Source organism: Carassius auratus, chromosome 29 (assembly GCF_003368295.1).
Source record: "Carassius auratus strain Wakin chromosome 29, ASM336829v1, whole genome shotgun sequence".
Lineage (NCBI taxonomy): Eukaryota > Metazoa > Chordata > Actinopteri > Cypriniformes > Cyprinidae > Carassius > Carassius auratus.
This window is the reverse complement of record NC_039271.1, coordinates 19,310,397-19,330,435: the sequence shown is the minus strand read 5'-3', so window position 1 is coordinate 19,330,435 and position 20,039 is coordinate 19,310,397. Positions and strand designations below refer to the sequence as shown.

At 36.1% G+C, this 20,039-nt stretch overlaps 1 protein-coding gene across 1 annotated transcript in view; it reads right to left on the bottom strand.

The window, feature by feature from the left end:
* Positions 1 to 1,210: 1,210 nt before the first annotated feature.
* The window catches only part of LOC113048297 (transmembrane and TPR repeat-containing protein 1-like), a 33,980-nt gene continuing 15,151 nt past the window's right edge, over positions 1,211 to 20,039 (bottom strand). The window contains exons 5-20 of the mRNA XM_026210023.1: positions 17,449 to 17,530; positions 16,962 to 17,065; positions 15,722 to 15,800; positions 15,531 to 15,641; positions 12,789 to 12,910; positions 9,551 to 9,718; positions 8,486 to 8,599; positions 8,164 to 8,307; positions 7,385 to 7,493; positions 7,136 to 7,238; positions 5,634 to 5,769; positions 5,400 to 5,544; positions 4,632 to 4,769; positions 4,178 to 4,300; positions 2,314 to 2,391; positions 1,211 to 1,337 (exon numbers count right to left, since the gene is read on the bottom strand). Of these exons, the coding sequence (XP_026065808.1) occupies positions 1,215 to 1,337; positions 2,314 to 2,391; positions 4,178 to 4,300; positions 4,632 to 4,769; positions 5,400 to 5,544; positions 5,634 to 5,769; positions 7,136 to 7,238; positions 7,385 to 7,493; positions 8,164 to 8,307; positions 8,486 to 8,599; positions 9,551 to 9,718; positions 12,789 to 12,910; positions 15,531 to 15,641; positions 15,722 to 15,800; positions 16,962 to 17,065; positions 17,449 to 17,530 (1,879 nt within the window). The 3' untranslated portion in view covers positions 1,211 to 1,214. The remainder of the gene's footprint in view (positions 1,338 to 2,313; positions 2,392 to 4,177; positions 4,301 to 4,631; positions 4,770 to 5,399; positions 5,545 to 5,633; positions 5,770 to 7,135; positions 7,239 to 7,384; positions 7,494 to 8,163; positions 8,308 to 8,485; positions 8,600 to 9,550; positions 9,719 to 12,788; positions 12,911 to 15,530; positions 15,642 to 15,721; positions 15,801 to 16,961; positions 17,066 to 17,448; positions 17,531 to 20,039) is intronic.

Genomic DNA, 20,039 nt, shown 5'->3' with positions numbered 1-20,039 from the left:
GAAGGAAAGACTGTCTTGCTAAATCCTCTTTTATACCAGATCTGTGCATATTTAATTGATATTTTAAAGCAGTGGGATGCATACCGAATTACAGAACAATGCATTTCTGTGTGTATAGGTTGTTTTACACCTGGCCTTGGATAGCTATTTTAAAAGAAAGTGATTGCATACATAATAACCCGCGCCCAGAGTAATTTCAACATCTTCAAACAAAAGCACACATTCACAGGGATAATATTGGATAATATTTATTAAATAATCATACATTACTTCACATTGATTTCTGCTATGACATGTTTAGCACGGCTGCTGCTGAATTCAAGAAATGTTCTTGATAACAGTTCCTATGGCAACGAAATGTAAGTGCAAAGATTACGGTATAATCAAGAGTACCGCATTACAAATTCTGGCCACCGAAAATATGACTAAAATCCATGTAATGACCTAGTTCAAGGATACGTCATTATGAATGATAATGTCATTCCAATTTAAAGAGACTTCAGTATTTATAGCTTATGAGGATAAAAATGATAATTCATTGCACAGGTCAATATGCCTTTAGTCCAAGATACATTCCACAAAATTGATGCATGTACGAAATAAAAGATCAAATTAAAGCACATGATGAATGACTGTCATTTTTTTCCTTCATTTAAATCACTCACAAAATCCTTATGTGAGAAAAAACCTAAATACAAGCAGACCACCTGATCTGCCGTGTTCATGGAACACAGGTAGTCATATCTGAGAACTCATTTGTCTGAGATGCTTTCTAAAGGTTTTGTAGCCACCGAAGCAGAACGGAGCTGCAGTGGTCGAGAGGAGCCTCTTTTAGAGACGCTACCTCTGCTCTGATGAAAACAAGAACAACAAGTGCTCAATATGTGCTGGTCTGAGAGCTCGTCGAAAAGTGGTCTTGGGACGACACATGGGGAAAATATAATAATAACTTCTAAAATATGTTGCTGTGAGATTATGCAGTGATGTGTTGAGGTCAATGGTATCTGCTTGGTCCAGCTCTGGACGTTCAGTCTTTTGGATTAGTTCAATTCTAGAGCCTCTCTTTAAACTCTAGGGGAAGGAAGCGGTCATTAATCATCTCCTGAGTCCAAACCGTAGTTTGCATGTCTTAGTTCGGCCCTTCTCTTCACCCTTCTGTGTCTCAGTTGCTTGTCCTTCATCATTTGGCTGAGAGTTCAGGTCACGCTGATCCTCTAGGCCCCTTGGAGTTTTTTCTCTAGTCTGTCCAGCTTGGCCAGGTTTTCCTTCAGCAGTTTGGAGCCGGGTGAGAGGAGAAGAGCTCTTTGGTAGTACATTCTAGCTGCTGCATAGTCTCCCTAAAAAAAAAAAAAAAAAATTAAATTAACACAAGAACACACCAGTTCAGGTTAAAATGGCATGAGATAATGCATAGGTCGCATTTAATCAAATCAAAAATAATAAATAAGAATTTATACATGCATTGTGACAATTTTGATCGTACTTTATAATAAGGTTTCTATTAGTTAACATGAATATACATGAGTCATTTATTACTCTTTGTTAATGATAATTACAACATTTATTAATACATTAGTAAAATCAAAAGTTTTATATGTTAATATTATTTAATGGACCTGAGCTAACTGAACTAACATAATCAGATGTTTTTTCTTTTTTTTACTAATATTAGGAAAGAATAAATACTGTAACAAATGTTTTGCTCATTGTTATTTCATGTAAGTTAATGCACTAACCAACAATAACTAATAGGATATTAAAGTGTCACTACTATAATTTTACTTAAAAAAATCTCGAATTAATATTGTAATACAGTAATAAAACTCAATGATTCATTTTTATTTAGAATAGTTTGAAATTGATTTTTAATCAGTTTTAACAAACTGTGACTAAATGATTAATATATTAGCATGATTTTTATTCTTTAAATTATAAATGTATTAAATAATATATTATAAATTAAACTTTTAAATAAATGTTTGCTAAAGTGAAAACAAATTTTAATCTCAAGAAAAAGTAAATATATTTTTATATAAAATAAGACCGTACCGATTCATTTTTACACAATTGTGTTTTGCATATTTTTAAATGGCATATTAGTTGTTATTTAATATATACATTTTAATCAATAAGATTATTATATTTTACTTTTTTAATATTAAATTTATATTGCTAATATTAATTCTAACCAAAGCCTTCTAACCAAGCCAATTTCTTAATGAAATTTCTTTCCTAATGCAAAATATATATTTTTCCTTTCAATTTTTGTGATATCATCAGTATTGATCAGACCTCAAAACTCAGCCATCATACCTTGATATGCTGAATGCCGCCCATATTCATCCAGGCTTGTGATTGGTCAGGTTTCAGCTCGACAGCAAGCTTGTAGCTCTGGAAACATTAGATCAACACATGACATATGATATATGCATGAGATGTAGCCAGTGATGAATTCAACAGCATTAAACAGCATGTGAGTTTCAACCTTTTAGAAGAGTTTTGACCTGTGCAAGAAACACGATCCATTCAAGATAAAAAAAAAGCACTGGAGGCGCATTTAACAGTCTGGCTCTACCGCAGATGTGGTGTTATAACACCGCAAAAAGCCTTTTTGTTCAAAACTTTATAAATGAGCTTTGAACTGGATAGCAAAATTATGTAAACCTGATTCCAGCCTGATCTCAGCTTTCCTTTTGTGGTCTAAATAAAAGTAAAACTACAGGCCAAATATTAGTGGGAGACCTGGAATGAGTCCAGGATCAAAGAATGCAACCAAAACAGTCCTCATATTAACCAGAAATCCTGGCAAAGAAACTTCGTCCCTTTAAGGCAGCCAGGATGTTGAGAAACACAGAGGTTGAAGACAAAGCTTCCAGCGCGAGACGAAGTCTGGACTGTTTGTATTTGGAGATGAAAGGAGGTGGGTGATGTTCCTGTGACAGTATCAGGGCACTGGCAAGGAACAGTGTGCAGCAAGCAGCAGAGAACACAATTACCCAACATTTAGTCTCATGTAGACAGACTATCAGCAAAACTGATCTGTATTGCAGGTTATTCTGACTGAGATTTAAACAGGAAGGGGCCTGGTTGACATGTCAAAGAACCAATCACAGGCTTTTATGTTTACTGTAATGGATATAACCGTGAAACCAAAATTGATATATATCTTGACGTATGTATTTGGTCTGAAAAGGCATTAAAGGAACATTTTCAGTCAAAGGAACCGTTCCACTGTAGCCATTCAATTCAAAATGATTAATGCAGTAAAATTCAGGACAAAACTAGTCAAAGATAATCAATACATATCTACATTGAGAAAAAACAAAAAAAAAATTCTATTCTTAGTATTTAATTTTATCATTGACAAAACACAAAAATATGTAAATCAATATTAATTTACAAAATGAAAACATGCTTTTAATATAATAATTGATCTAACAGTGAAGAAGTTATTGTCTGTATGAATTGCATTTCATCATTCAAATACAATTTAATTACTGTAAAATGAATACTGTACTCATTCATATAATGTAATGAAATTATATTATTTTTATGCATTAAAAAGGGGGGAAATTATATATATAATTTTACATATTCATTTTGATATCTATCTTTAAATATGGTATATTTGATTTTATTTAAATAATAAAATATTATTGTTATATTATAATTTTTATTCATATTGATATACTGTATTTAAATAATGTTGCATTATTTTCTTCCCTTACGTTACGTTCATTTTTATTTTTTTAATACAAGCTATTGTATTCTAATAATTCTGAATTACTAATTATTTTAGAATAAATACATTTATTGTTGTAAAAAATATTTATGGTACTAAATTAAGGCTTTCTTTTTATTTATTTATTTAAAAATACAATGCTTTTCACAGAAGGTTTAAAGTAAATCAGTCGATTCAGAAACAAAAAATAAGCATCAAATCTTCTCAGAGGACTGATAAAGACCTGTATATCTTTACTCTTGGATTTTGTATAAATCCAGACAGTCAAATTAGAGCTTTCCATCTGGGTAAAGCTATTGCAATTTTTGTGTGTGATATGCATCAATCGCTCCATGAACTGTCTACAGGCAAGTTAAGACACAGTAAACAAGAATGTGAAGAAAATGAATATCTGAAGATCTCTTCCCTCACATTGACAGCTGCAGATGTAGTTACCTGGAAGGCTCGATCAAGCTCGTTCATCTCTCTGAGCTGGTTGCCCATGGAGAAGTGCAACTCTGCCCTCACCGCAGGGTCTGACGGCTCCTGCTGCAGTGCTGTCTTCAACGCATCCAATGCCTGGAAACACCATTCATACTCATTAAGCTCAAAACTAGTGCTGAACTTCGTTTTGCTGAGGTTCTTCGACTCCCAGGAGGCATAGAGATTTCTCTTTGAGGCAGAGTAATGAGTAAAGGCATGAGTAATAAAAAGAAATTCAATAAAATGTGCTTTGAACTGCTGAATGCAGTGGCGAAATTGGATAGGGGCAAAATTAAGATCCAGGATGAATTGATTCATTGCCTCAAATGAGATGAAAAAAACGTATGTTTGTGTGCTTTCCATTTCAATACGGGGTAATAAAAGGGAGTGTGCATGAATTGATGCACACAAAGACACATACACACACCTCAGTGTGGTTGCCTCGTTTGCTGTAGATGGCAGACAACAAGCGGTAACATTCAGTGCAGTTGCTGGTCTTTGAAATGATGCCCAGGGTCATTTTCTCAGCTTCCACAGAGCGACCTGCCATGGCTAAAACCTGCGCCTGTGGAGACAACGAGATGGGAAGAGACAAACAAGTTAAAAAGGGAAAGAGCAATTGAAAGAGCGACCAGAAAAGAATCTGAGAAGTCACTGGCCTCTGTTTCTTAAGGCGGTGATGTGAATCACACTGAAGGGTCTGTGGAGACGCAATTAAGCTGACGTTCTACTCTTTGAAACACTCAAAGCAACCCGTTTACAAAGACCAGTGCCAATGCTAACAATTAAAGGCATAGTTCACCCAAAAATGAAAAATGGCTGTTAATTTACTAACGCTTAGGCCATTAAGATGTAGAGTTTTTTCTTCAGTAGAACAATAAAGAAGATCTTCATCTGAAACCGTGGTCGTTGGTGATTCATAAAATGATATGCTTTTTTAATTCTCAAAATCAAGAAGCTGCTGACTTGCATTTTACAAAACACCAAGGACCAGTTTCAGCTAAAAATCTTTACTGTTTCACTCAAGAAAAAAAAGTCACCTACATCTTGGATGGGCTGAAGGTGAGCTAAATAACAGCAAATTTTCATTTTTGGGTGAACTATCCCTTTATAACAATATCAAACCTAAACCTAACTGGTTGGATTGGAAAAAAGATTCATATAGGAAGTGGTGGTATTATGACTATAATCTCACCAGAGCGAGCCAGATATCAGTGCTGTCGGGCTGAAGTGTGGCCGCCTCTCTGTAAACCTCCAGTGCCTCCTCGTATCTACCGGTGTTGTAGTATAAAGCCCCAAGAGGGGTCAGGATATCCACTTTACGAACCACTTGCAGGGCCCTGTGAGACACACCCACATGTGATTCAGTTTACAGTCGTGCAAGCCGGATACACCATTTAGACAATGGTATCATTTGACCTCATCTTACCTTTTGTACCATAGCTCCGCCTCTTTATTGTCATTGGACGAGCGAAGAAGACGACCCAGGTTCACCATGGCAACATAGTGAGATGGCTTGAGACGCACCGCTTCCTGGTAATGAAAGGCTGCACGATCTCCATGACCTAAACAGAGACAGGTAATAAATAGCTTGTGTATAATATGTGGTTGATATGAAGCACTAGAGATGTGAGTAACACACTAACAATCATCTAGGAATGACCTGGCAACCACTTTAAAAACCACAAAACAATGCACTAGAACATCTGAGCAACGAAACACAAAAACCCTGGTAGATGACCTTGGCAACTGCAATCAATAACCTGGAAATTAACCAAAGCACTCTAGCAACTGCAAAGTGAAACTAACCAAGCATATAAAAAACACCTTAGTAAATCCCCTAGCAAGCACAAGAACACCCTAGAAACCATATAGTAACATAGAACCAGCCACATAGAATACCCTAGCAACTACACAGCAATATGGAGTCAAGCAAATACCAACACCCTAGCAACATGGCAACATGGAACGAAACAACCACATAAAAAACCCATAGACTGTATAAAAACATGGAGACTCATGAAGAGCATATTGGAAGCTTAGAATGTGCAGAGTGGGCCGTCGCCGTCTTGGCAGCGCGTCACCGCGCGACTCTCCCAGACAATCGAAAATGAGCAAAAAGGCGGCACTGGTTACTTAAGCCACGCCCACCTAGCTCGACAGCAGTGACAGCACCCGCAATCCACCTGTCACTCAAGTGGCCACGCCCTTAATTTTGCAGAACTTTAAGACTTAATATAAAAATTTAAACAGATTAAACAAAAAACTCACCCACCTCGCAGTTGACATGAAGGGCAAAATTAGCTTTATATAGCAAAATCATATTTTGAACCGGGCTGTATACATGTTTTTTCCTGCTGTAGAGTTGGGCATTTTAACATGAGGAGTCTATGGGACTGACTCCCTTCTGCAGCCAGCCTCAAGTGGCCAGTCGATGAATTACAGTTTAAGTCACTTCCTTGTTGGCTTCACGAGAGAGAGCGGGAGGTTGGCGCTCGAAAAAACCTCAGCAACTGCAAAGTAACCAGTGTGAAACCAACCACACAGAACATCTTTGTTACCACATAAGGCCCTAACAACTGCCAATAACAGCCTAGCAACCACATAGCAATGTGAAACCAATCACATAAAGCATCTTAGCAACCACATACCAACCAAACCCAAGCAACCACCTGGAACATCTTAGCTACTGCATAAGGCCCAGGCAACCACTTAGAACACACTATTAACATGGAACCAACTATATAAAATACCTCAGCGACTGCATAATAACACCCTTACAACCACCCAGAACACCTTAGCAAATGCATAGCAACAAGAAATCAACCAAATATAACTTAGCAAGCACATATTGACGCTCTGGCAACCATTTAAAGACCTTAGCATCATGTCAGAGTTGATCTAGTTTAAAGAGTTCTAGAAGATTCTTACCTGTGTCCACCAGAAACACGCCGTAGTTGTTATGGAGGTCAGAACTGTCGGGGCAGTTCTCAATACCCTTGGTGTAAATTTCATTTGCTTCTTTTGAATGCCCCTACACAAAAACCACGGGAAAGAATAATGAATCCTTTTACAAAAAACATGAACTTTAATGCAAAAAAAAAAAAAAAAAAAACCCCAAAAGATCGCTTTTTATGTGTATAATTTAATACAATGGGAACAAATGACAGAAAGGAAGACCTGGTCAGCGTATAGAGAGGCGAGGCTGGAATAGGCATCAGCAAAATGGGGACCAAAACGAATAGATTCCTTCAACATCCTCTCTGCCTCTTCCTCCTTCCCCTGAGACCTGCAAGACCATAACACCATCATCCTCTTCCTCATATGCACAGACACAGTGGCTGTGTACGAAACTGAAGGCAGCAGCACAAACAACATCAAATTACTTCTGTGAACTACAACATCAAACACTATTTTTATCCTTTCCAATATTCGGATGTGCCTCCCGACCTAGGCATACGGCACACAAATGCAGCATTTTCAGATTTCGGACACAAGTGATATTGCAACAGCGTTTGCATATTTACTTTAGAAGGTTACCAGTTTGTGTATTTTATGGAAGCTTGTTTCACCACTGAATAAAAATACAAAAATTAATTGACAAAAGTTTCAATCTCACAATACTGACGTTTTTCTCAGAATTCTGACTTTGTAACAACCAATTGTGAGATATACTTGCAATTTTACGAAAGTTTAATTTTTTTTAAATTTTTTAATTGGACTTAATAGTGAATTTATATCAGAATTGTGAGGAAAAAAAGTCAGAATTACGAGAAATAACTGAGAAAAAAAAGAGTCAGAGTGAGTTTGTATCCTGCATATATAATACACTGAGAAAAAAAGTCAGAATTGCGAGTTAAAAAAAAATATTCCGAGGCAGAAACAGGTTTCCATAGTATTTACTTCAGAGGGTTACCAATTTGTCTTTACTTTAGAAGGATCTAGATTTATGTATTTACTTCAGAAGGTTGCCCAGGTTGAAGAGAGCTCTGTTGTGTTGAGGGTTAATATTCAGCGCTCTCCTGTAATAATCTTCAGCCTCCTCAGCCTGGTGAGTCAGGGTGCCCAGATTATTCAGAGCACTGGCATGTCGGGGGTACAGTCTATATAAAAACACACATGCAATTTATGGATTTACATAATCAATCAAACCACTGATTCTTAATTAAAAATATGAAGGAACTGGGGTATTAAGGTGTATTTTGGAAATTGTAAATGATTCTTTCAAAAGAAAAACCATTCAGTGTCAAATTGCTCTCATGCACACATACACACACTCACCTGAGGGCGGTTTTGTAGTGATAAATGGCTTCTTGGTTTCGTCCCCTGTCCTTCAGGAAGTTGGCATAGTTGTAATGAACTTTAGCGTTATGAGGTAAAGTCCGAATGCCAGACCTGACGGAGGAGGAAGAAAATAGATCAAGACCCAGAAGGCACAGAGAAAGAAAACAAATTTTGTACGTACAGTTTGAAAGGATGTAAATCCAAAGAATGCAAAACTTCAAGGTAAATTACGGTCACACTTTATTTTAGGGTCCAATTCTCACTATTAACTAACCATTAACTATGACTTTTGCCTCAATTAACTCCTTATTTGCGGCTTATTAATAGTTTATAAGGTAGTTGTTAAGTTTAGGGTATTGGGGAGGATTATGGATGCAATGCATTATATGTACTTTATAAGCACTAATAAACAGCCAATATGTTAATAATAGACATGCTAATAAGCAACTAGTTATTAGTGTGAATTGGACCCTATACTAAAGTGTTACCATTACTTTAAATAAAATAAACTTTAACTGGAATACATTTTTTTTTTAAATGTATGCATATAAAAATGCAAATCATGTAATACATGGAAAATGTAATGCTTATTAATTAAAACTATGGTTATTATAGTTAACTAAAACTGTTTTAAAAAACATTCGTTACCTGAAGTGAACTAAAATAAAAAAATATACATAAAATACAAAAATGTAAATTGATGTGCTAAAGTAACTAAAACTTAAATAAAGAGAATAGAAGTCACACACACATATTATATACAGTATGTGTGTGTGTAATTTATATTCTCTTTATTTCAGTTTTATAATAACACTGAAAAATAACAGATAAAACAAGAAATGGCACATAAAATCTGATAGAACAGAAAAAGTCTTGGCCAAGCATTCTGGAAAATTAGCTTAAATTGGCAGCTGGAACATGTTAGATGGTTTCTGGTTGGTCATGAACTGTTTCGAGATCATCTACCAGCTAGATCAAGAGTCTAATAGCTCCTCTGCCTCTATCTTAAACTGGTTTCTTCAGGAACTTCCAAGCAGAACGTGAATCTGCACACTCACACACCTGAACAGGGCTTCTCTGGAGAGCCAGATCTCATTCTGTTGGACGGTCTTCCAGGAGAAGAGGAGGAGGACAACCAGCATGGACACAGTTAGTGCAGCCGCTCCCCACCGACTGACAACTGAATACAGTCTATTCAGCCCATGCACCACCAGAACACAGTACCCCATACTGGACAGACACACAAAGAGAGTGTTGTTATGGAAAAATCCTGCATAGATGGAAATTAAAGCAGTTTTGGAACAGACCTTTTGTGTATATTCCAAAGGTAATGTACTGTAGAGAGTATTGTGGGTGGAAAATAGCACATTTTAAACTGTGATGCTAATGCATTTCAGCATTTAATTTTCTCTCATGTATTTGATGTTATTTCAGACAGCTAAAGAACGACTTCCTAGGTGGAGACAGCTAACTCTCATGAAAAATAGCAATAATATAACCTTTAAAAGTATTGTGTCTATGCAAGACTTTAATTAAATATTCAAAATGAGACTTACGTAAAAAAAAAAAATCAAACACTCTTATGACAGTATCTAAAATATCATTCATATGTGTAGCACAAATTATAAATGACAAAACATGCAACGGTGTTTAAAATAAAAAAGGTCGGAGAGATTTTTCACCACAGAAATCACAGGAAAGAAATCATTACAATTACATGACTTCCCATAAAAGTACTAATATAATAATCAAAAATTAAATCAATAATATATTACATGGATACAATGTTTTTTAAATTATTAAATAAAAGTAAATAAAATATTAAATAAAACATAATAAATGTATAATAAATATATTTATACACTAATTTAATTATACATACAAATAATAATATAAAACAGTATGTATATTTTTATAATGCTAATATTTTAGATATTGTGTGCATCCATATATAATGAATTAGTCAGTAAATATTCAAAATTACAGAAGAAATGTCAAAGTTTAAGAATCAACTTTTATAAAAACATAAATGATAAATATATTCCAGGAAGAAAATATTGCATAAATATAAGAAATTATTACTGTATAAATTATAAAATTACTTAATGTTTTATTTATTACATTTTTTTTTTTTTTAATCGAACACTATTACTAACTATTGCAACCCTCGTATGATCCACCAGGTAAGCGTCAAGACAAAGGCGTTTAAAATTGCAAGCACAAACACAGAATCAGACACATCTGTGAATTGTATTTGTAGACTTGAGTACATATTTGAAGGTAACCATGAGAAGGACAAAACGCCCTTCAATCCTTTAGCCACAGGAAAGGGGGCCGATCAGATTCCACACCTCACACTGTTTATTCTCAGACACTGGTCAAAAACAGCTCAAGTCAAACACAATTACACGAATCTCCCACACAGAGAATATTACTACTTCCTAATATTGAAAAAGATTGTTTAAGGAAAAAGGGAGTTATATCAAATAGCATATTCCCTGGAAATATCGGTTTCTGTTGTTATTCCGTGTTTCTAGAGCTTAATTTGGATTCAATATCCTTCCAATCTCATTTTCTTTCTTTGACTCTCTGCTTCCCTTCCCAGAAAGGGACACCTCCCTTTCCCCGTCAACACCCACTCCTCTCAAACAGAACATATGAGGACTCCTGCGGCTTCACACACACTTTCACTGCTTCCCACACACACACTTTTGAAACATGTGGTACATTCACAGATCAAATGAATTTGTCTTGTGAATCTATTTTGAAGACACATCATCTGAACAAGAGTTTCACTGAAGAAGATGTGAGTGTGCTTGTCAATGCATAACTTTGGTTGATAAAATATGCAGCATATTTAGTATTTCTATGCTCTATGATACTTTGGTTTCTAGATATGGTTAACTTCCTTCCTTCTATATAAGTCTATAGGATTGTTTTGCATATTTTATCAAAGTCATGATAGGTAAAAATGTATAGCCGGAATGCACTGTAAGTCGCTTTGGATAAAAGCGTCTGCTAAATGCAGAAATGTAAATGTAAATGTAGCATAAAAGATTCATTTCACATTGCTAAAATTAAACTAAGTTTACTACTTTTGTCAAGAGTGCTTACTTTGCAAGAAGAAAAATATATTTTAAATACATTTTATAAAGAAATTATTATTATTTTGCAATGCAACATTTTTCAAAGCCATTTTCCCTCTTTTAAAGTTAAAACGTCTTAATAATGGATTGGTTTCTTTCAAACATGCAGCTTTTCACGTCACAAGATGTTAATTGGTGGACTGGAGACATGTGAATTACTTGTGGATTACTGTGATGTTTTTATCAGCTGTTTGGACTCTCATTTTGACGGCACCCATTCACTGCAAAGGATTAACTGGGGAGCAAGTGATGTAATGCTAAATTTCTCCAAATCTGTTCAGATGAAGAAACACCCGAGGGTGAGTAAATGTTTAGCAAATTTACATTTATGGGTGATGTAAATTTACATTCTTCCTTTAATTGCCTAAAATAAAACAACATCTTTCTTTGTGCAAAAAAACAAAAACGAGGTAAAATGACATTTGTGTGCGTTTCACCAAGTTCAAGCAATAGTAACAGTGATGTTCCCTTTATATTTTTGCTTCATAGACACAACTAAAATGAACAAGAGCCTGAGAGCAACTCACGTTCCCACTGATGTGTGTGTGGCTGCATGTAATGTATAAATAGTTTGGCCTCTGAGCCACAGTGCCGCCCTCACGTGTCTGATTACTATTGCTGTTAGCACTAACAAAGACAGTGCTACAAATATTTACCCAGCAAGCATAGAGAAGTACCGCCTAAATGCCAAGATAAGTGCCTATCTGATCCTAACACCATTAAACTCACTGAACACAAACTTCTCACTCATAACCAAGCGTACATAGAGATGTAATGCTGTGTGTACTTGTAATTATGTGTGTGTGTGTGGGTGTTTGTCGGGTCACCGCAACACTCTGATCTTATAAGATTACTAAAATACCTCGCCTTATTGTTCAAATTTCATTTTAATCTTGACAGTTAGGATAAATACACACACACACACTTATAACAGATCAGTGGTGCATTATGGGAAGCACGGTTCAAGATTATGTACTGTTATCAGTGGTGTGTTATCCCTACAGCAGGATGAAGGAGAACGAGGGAGAGAAAAATGGGGGTTGAATTTGTAATGCTTTAGAAAAAAAATAATCTGAAGAAATGCAATGACTTTTTCTTAGGCCGTCACAATATATTTTTACAGGCACATCCGTACAAAACACAAGCACACAAACCTGGGCATGTAGAGAACTCTTTCTGCCACCACAAATCCAACGCGGAAGAACAGATTACTGGCTGGGATGAAGGGAAAAATCAGGAACAGCACGCCCACCAACACCTCCTTCCCTTTCATCTTCTACACAAGAGAGAGAAACCAGATGCTGTTTGCTGTCAGAGAAACCAATCACATGCAACAAAAAAAAAATGCAATGCAAATACTTTGTACCAGCAAATACTCACAATGCAACCAAATACAGCAACATGCAAAAAATACTGACTCTAGGCAATATTTCCACCACTAAAATGCGCTTTTCTACACCGCTATAGAGCTCCCATATCTTTATTTCTGTTATTTGAGTGTGTATCCTTGAAATATGAGCTAGCATTGTTTCAATTGTATAAGTTCATTAAATATGACAGCTGAGGAATGAAGGGTTCATGCAAAGATATGAATTGGTTATGAAATCTAAGCTAGAACAAGAGCGGTTGTGTGTGTTTGTGTGTGGGGGGGAAACATAACTGTATCACACTCGGTTTACTTTAAATAGGCTGATATGCTAATATAATACGAATAATAAAACCGAAGCAATCGTCTGGAGTTTCACTCTCATATCGACAGACGGAATATGAATGTTTTAATATTGATTTCTGCCTTCAGGTCCATCAGAAACATGAATTACCTTCAGATTCGGCAACAAATGAGCAGACATGCGATGACTGCGTCGAGAAATGAACAAATGCTTGCATAAAAATGTGCTGATAATAATATTCACAGCCACAAATCAGTACTATCGACTTGCTCTCAGGCCTGTGTGTGTTTTTGTGTGTGTTTTGCGTGAGATAATTAGCCTAGTAAACATTCCTGAGGAGACAGATTGAAAAGTCATTAGGGTGAATCGTTGGCACACAGCTGATCGAGGGAAGGCTGCCAAAAGACGTGCATGATGAAGGCGTGGCCAAGAACTGGTCCTGTGTGGGAGTATTTCAGAGACGGGAATATTTCTATAGTTTCTTGTTGTTTAGGTTCAGAAGTGTAAAACAAATGAGATTACTAGCTGCCTGGTTTATATCACCTCAGAAACCAGACCAGACATTCATATACACAGAGCCTACAAGCTTATGTAGTCTGTCCCCCAAAATGTCACTGGGCCAAACTCCATTCAGTGGCACTCTATAGACTAACACGTCTCGCTCAGCTCTGCGCTTTCATTCTGCTTCTTCCCCTCTTTCCTTTATTCCCTTTCACCTTGGCTTTTTTCGGTCCTTCAGATCCTTTCCTTGAGTGAAAATTCGTACATTTTGATTGCATGGTTTGAGTATGATTCAAACAGCTTTAATAAAAGCAAGTACATCTGACCGTCTGCACAAAGTAGACACATGATCAATGTCATACATTTGCTTGATAAATTTTAGTATTTATTAATATGTTGAATTAGCTTTAATATTTAAATGAGTTTATATAGTCAATAACCACACTGTTATTCACAAAAAGTGAACGTTATTATGTTTCAAAATTTAAAAATGTTCAAAATTCTAAAACTGCCAGTTGATTTTTAAATCCCGTGTGGCCTCAGACTTTTGACCTCAGTGTATACAGAACAAGTCCGGACTGGAGGATCATTTCACTTGTGAAACATTCATAAAATATGAAATCTGAGAGTGTTGTCTCTGTATTAACGGAATGAGAAAATCCGTTTTTTTTTTCCAATATCAAACATTTGCCCACATCTGCACGCATCAGTAAAAGGAGTTTACTGACATTGGTCTGTCAGCCCGTCTCAGACACACACTATGAATTATTCAGTCAGTAGATATGAGATCTGCTGATCAGGGACTGGAATACTCCCTCTCTTTCTCTTTTATTTTCCCTCTCTCTTAGTTTCTTTGTGTAGTTGGACCAGCCATCCAAAAAATGATTTTCTTTCACAAACTCAAGGACTGGAGTGGAGAAACGTGAACATTTTTAAAAGATCCCTCAAGGACACTGCCAACACGGCGGCAAACAACTAAAAGAGCATTCTGGGGCCCGCCAAACACAGCCTTGACATTCTATTGCAGTTTCTGGAATATTTTCCAAAACAAGCCTGCGAATGTTTTGTCGGTGGCTGAAGCTCTCAAGGTCTCGAAACCTTGAATGTTTTGCTATTTTCTTAAATGCACGTAGTGTTTTATTCTTTTTGGGTCATTCGCTGCACAGAAAATAGCAAGAAACAGAACAGCTCTTTGACTGAAATGGTGCTTATAATGATTTGCAAGCAGTGTGTGGGAAACTTTTTTCCAGTTTCTTTAATGCAAGAATCACATTCATATGCCATATGAGAATGATACATGAAGGATTTCACAGTCAGCATATGTACCTCACAAAAAACTGCAAGATAGGGATGAGCAGAAATAACTGCCTGAAGAACTGAATATTCTGATGAGAAATAAAAAAACATCTCACTTCATGCACAAGAAGAATGCATGCATTAGCTCACAGCAAACATCTGCTTCACGTGAGCGTTTGCACTAATTTTCACAATCGCTGCTATTTTTCACGGGGTGCTATGTCGCAGAGAATTGCGTTGGGAGCACACGGGAGTAAAGAACGCCAGAACAGCGGGGTGTGAGACAGCATGAGCGAAGGCTTTTATGTTTGTCAAAATGAGAAACCTACATTTGTATGTTTTTTCAGAAATGATGACAGAACGAGTCTGCGGAGACGTGGTTCCTGCGGTTGTCTTGACATGTGGAAATGTGAGTGTGTGTGTGCTCACCTGTAAGCTTGTAACACAGTTCAGGCTCAGCGCCAGCATGACGAGAGCCAAAGTCAGGGAAGCAATATTCCGTCCATCCCACAGAGACTCCACTAAAGGAATGCTGCCCACCTGTCAATCACAACTCAAGCAATCATCAGGCGCTCACTCAGGTGAAGGGACTGCTGTGTGTTTATGTCGATGCTATTTACCTGCCAGTCATAGCAAAGCACTATGGGAGCCAGTAAGAGCCAGGCATTGAAGGCGAGCAGGTAGCAGTATGTAAGAAACCTAAAAAGATAACACAGTACATCTGGTTAAATAATTTAAGAAAAGTTAATAAATATAAAGTTTAATCCTTGTGCTGTACTTGAAATCATTTACCTAATTTGGTGCTCCCTGTCAAAAATGACCAGCGTTATACAATTGCTTATAAATCTCTCATCATACAATATTATCAGCTAATATTGGTATCAAAACTTGGATTCAATTCAGTTGGTTTTGTATTTATTTTAGGAACTGATTGATCGTAGGTCTCGTTGATCTGAGCTCATTCATCTCAGCTTTTGAGTGAAATATGGCCAAAGTTATCCATAAATAATGCTTTTTCTCTCAAAAACTGAGGTGCATAAGCTCAGACCAATGAGGACTATGAGCTCAGTTGACTATGATGATCAGTTCCAAAAAGACATACAAAACTTGTACTAAAAGAATGAACAAATATTTGGCAATAATATAGCAAAACGAGAAATTTATAAGGGATTTTTTTTTTGTCACACTTTATTTTAAGTTCAAATTCCTAATAACAACAAACCTTGCCAGAGTGCTACTATTGTGTTTTCGATAATTTCTTCCTGACTAACGTAAAATCTAATCTCAAACAAGTCATAACATGGGTATTTTAAGAAACTGTTAAGAACTATTATGCATCCACATAAAATATGAATGATCATTCAGTAATTATAGAAGACAAAGAACAGACATTAAAATACTTCAGCACTCTGAGTAAAAAAACAGTTTTCTCTCACTGATATTTATGGATGAGAGGGAAATGTCAAAGTTTTTCTGCTTTTGTGTACGCTCCAAACTACATCAGACCCCATACTGGTTTTAAATTGCATTTTAGTCCATACCCCCACATTACAAGTAACGCCAGTTACATAATCAGATTACCTTTTTCAAGTTACTAGTAAAGCAATGCATTTACAATTGCCAAAAATGTATCTTTTGTTATTAAAAAACAAAAAGGTGACAAAAAGTAACAATGCATTACTTTCCATAAAAAGTAACACAATTAGCTACTGTTAGTTACTTTTATGGAGTAACGCAATATTGTAATCCATTACTTTTAAAAGTAACTTTCCTCAGGACTGATCTTCAGTGAATGAAAACATATTTCTCTGTAAACTCTTTTTACAATAAAGATGTGTGAGGGATGACAGCCAGACCGACCTGGTGAGTAGATATGGAGAGAAGGATGCTGGATTGTCTTGCTCTGAGAACAGCGGCATGGATCCACCCATCAACCATAAACGGAAAGACATGATGACTGTAACCTGCAGAAAAACACAGTAAAAAAACTTGCTGCACACTGTGAACAGATGAGGTCACGGGGTTCACGTATGAAAGTATGCTTAAAGAGCACTTTTTAATTGGATATGGTTAGGGTCATTATTTATTTTTGGTTCATTTTCCTGGAAGAGAAAAACAGTGGATTGTAAATGCGCATATCTGCCAGCTTTTAGTTGGTTGCTAGCATATAGATGAGCTCATAGCTAACAGACATGAACGAAAATCCCAAAAAACTTTGAAAGTATAATCCAGCCCAGATTTTTAACCACTAAATCAAAGCACAGTCTAAGGAATAACAGCTAAATTCAGAAGGTGCCTTACCAAAGGAAGCATTGTGGCATTTGGCAGTAAAAACACAGCTACTTACATGTAACGAGATGACACAAGCGCGTTTGATGAATGGGCTGGAAATTCTGACGAGCTCCTTCAACCTGGAGTGCGACAGGTGCCTGGAACGAAAGCATAACTAGATGTGACAGTCGTTTAACTACTCAACTCTATCAGCTCATTAACTCATTTTCATTCATTACTGACTTAATCAAACCATCAGCAAATTACTTTATGGGTATATTAATCTGTTTACTGCCGCTTTCAATTAATTACCTCTACATCTTGGAAAACAGAGCTGCAAGAAAACAAGTACCATATTTTTCGGACTATAAGTCGCACCTGAGTATAAGTCGCATCAGTCCAAAATTACGTCATGATGAGGAAAAACATATATAAGTCGCACTGGACTAAAGTCGCATTTATTTAGAACCAAGAACCAAGAGAAAACATTACCGTCTCCAGCCGCGAGAGGGCGCTCTATGTTTTCAGTGTAGACTACTGGAGCACTGAGCAACATAGAGCAACATAGAGCGCCCTCTCGCGGCTCTAGATGGTAATGTTTTCTCTTGGTTCATTTCTCTTGGTTCATGTCAAATTAATTTTTAAAAATTAAATCGCACTTGACTAAGTCGCAGGACCAGCCAAACTATGAAAAAAAGTGTGATTTATTGTCCGGAAAACACGGTACAGTATTTTAAAAAATGCAGTCTATCATTTCCCTTTATCGCTATTTCCATTTTCTGGCGTTTTGTCTGGTTACAAGAAAAGGTGAAGATATGGAAAACAGGGAGGGGTTTATACTGAACAATTATTGTTTAATTATTCATTAATTCACATTCCTGTTCTCAATGTGATCATCAGCGGATGTTATTCAAAAATACAAATAGTCTAAATAATGTTTCATCTTCGCCTCCGAAAACAACTTTTCTGATGAAATCATCAAGGCCACCAAGTTTCCACCAATGGGGACGATCCTAGTTTTACTGGGAAAGATTCATTTGTGCATGCTATTTTTCAAAGAAATCAAAACACAACATGTAGATTTCATCAAAATATAAACACATTCTCTGCATCCGAAACAAATTTGCTTTTCTGATGACATCATCAAGGCCATTAATTTTCAATGGAGAAGTTCCCAGTCTCACTGTGAATGATTGATTTGTGAATGTTATTCCATATACATTTTCAAAATGTAAAATGTAGATTTCATCACAATATAGCACATTTTCGGCCTATGAAATGACTTTCCTTATATGATGACATCACCAAGGTATACCAAGTTTCAGCCAATGGGTGCTGGTCATGCTTCAGAAGGGGAGGAGTCTTAAAAATGCAAACTTGCACAGGAATTAAATCCTGTGGACAAGATTAAGTCCTGTCTGACATTTAATCCTCATTAAATATGCTCTTTCTCTCATAAATATTATGGGAATAAAATGAGAAACAAATGCAGTTTCATTTTAAAATGGCTCCAATTTATTAATTTTTGCAACCAAGCATAATTAAACCCCCATCTATGAATATACAAATTAGACGTTAACATCTGCTGTGCCATTAAATGCATTATAGAAACTACGAATAAGATAATTATGGCACGTCTACTCTACTCCTAACAGTACAAATGCAGGCAAACAATCATGTTAATGGAATTGGGAACATTTACTTAGTTAATGTCAGGTCTTTGTGAGGAGTTTGCAATTGATACTCTTATAAATATTTCACTGGTGTAGAGAGAGAAAACAAGTGTCATCTTCTGCATTTAATAATAACAAAGCCCACAGGAGACACTCCACCGCCTTTAGTGCAAACACACACACACCCCGAAACGTACATTGAGAGACAGCATGTCTGCAGGCATTACAACGACTATCAGTCGCAATCACACTCCTCATAGTGTGTGTATGTTTTGTGTGTGTGAGAGAGATTTTGTGCCTCGTGTTCTCCCCAGGGTCATGGGTAGCAGCAAAGGTTTATGGGCACTTTTGAAAATCAAATAAAGCTGCAGAGCCCTCATTCCCCAGAGGGAGCTGTAGATGGAGAAAGGAATCTTTCCTTTGCTGTTCTTTAAGGCTGCAGAGTGTTATCATTCCTACCAGCAGCCCACAGCCCAAGCCACTCTGTTTGAATAAGTCACGCATGTTCTTTTCTGCTGTGTCTCTTAACTTCTTGTTACTACGATGCCTGATTATCTCTAATAAAGTCTAATAATCAACCTAAAAATTATACATGGCGCTGTCATTGAATGGGATTCAATAAAAATGTTTGTTTTTGTTTTTTACTTTTCTAACATTTTCCAAAAGATGGTTAGTAAAAGTAGGTGCTAAATCATTAGAATGATTTCTGTTATGTCATTTTCCTTGAATGAACATTGAATAAGCGAAAAAAAAAAAAAGATTGCATTTCTTAAAAAAAGAAATCTCATAAAAGATAATAAAATAATGTTGAAGATTTATAATAAACATTTTGTTAAAGCAATTTTTTGGGAAATTTGTATTTTAATAATTATAGTTAATAAATGGCTCCAATTTATAAACAATTAAATACAAATTAAAAAATAATATTAAATAAAAATAAATGTTAGAGAAAATCCAACACATTTTACAGACATGTTGAATTTAAACCCACTTA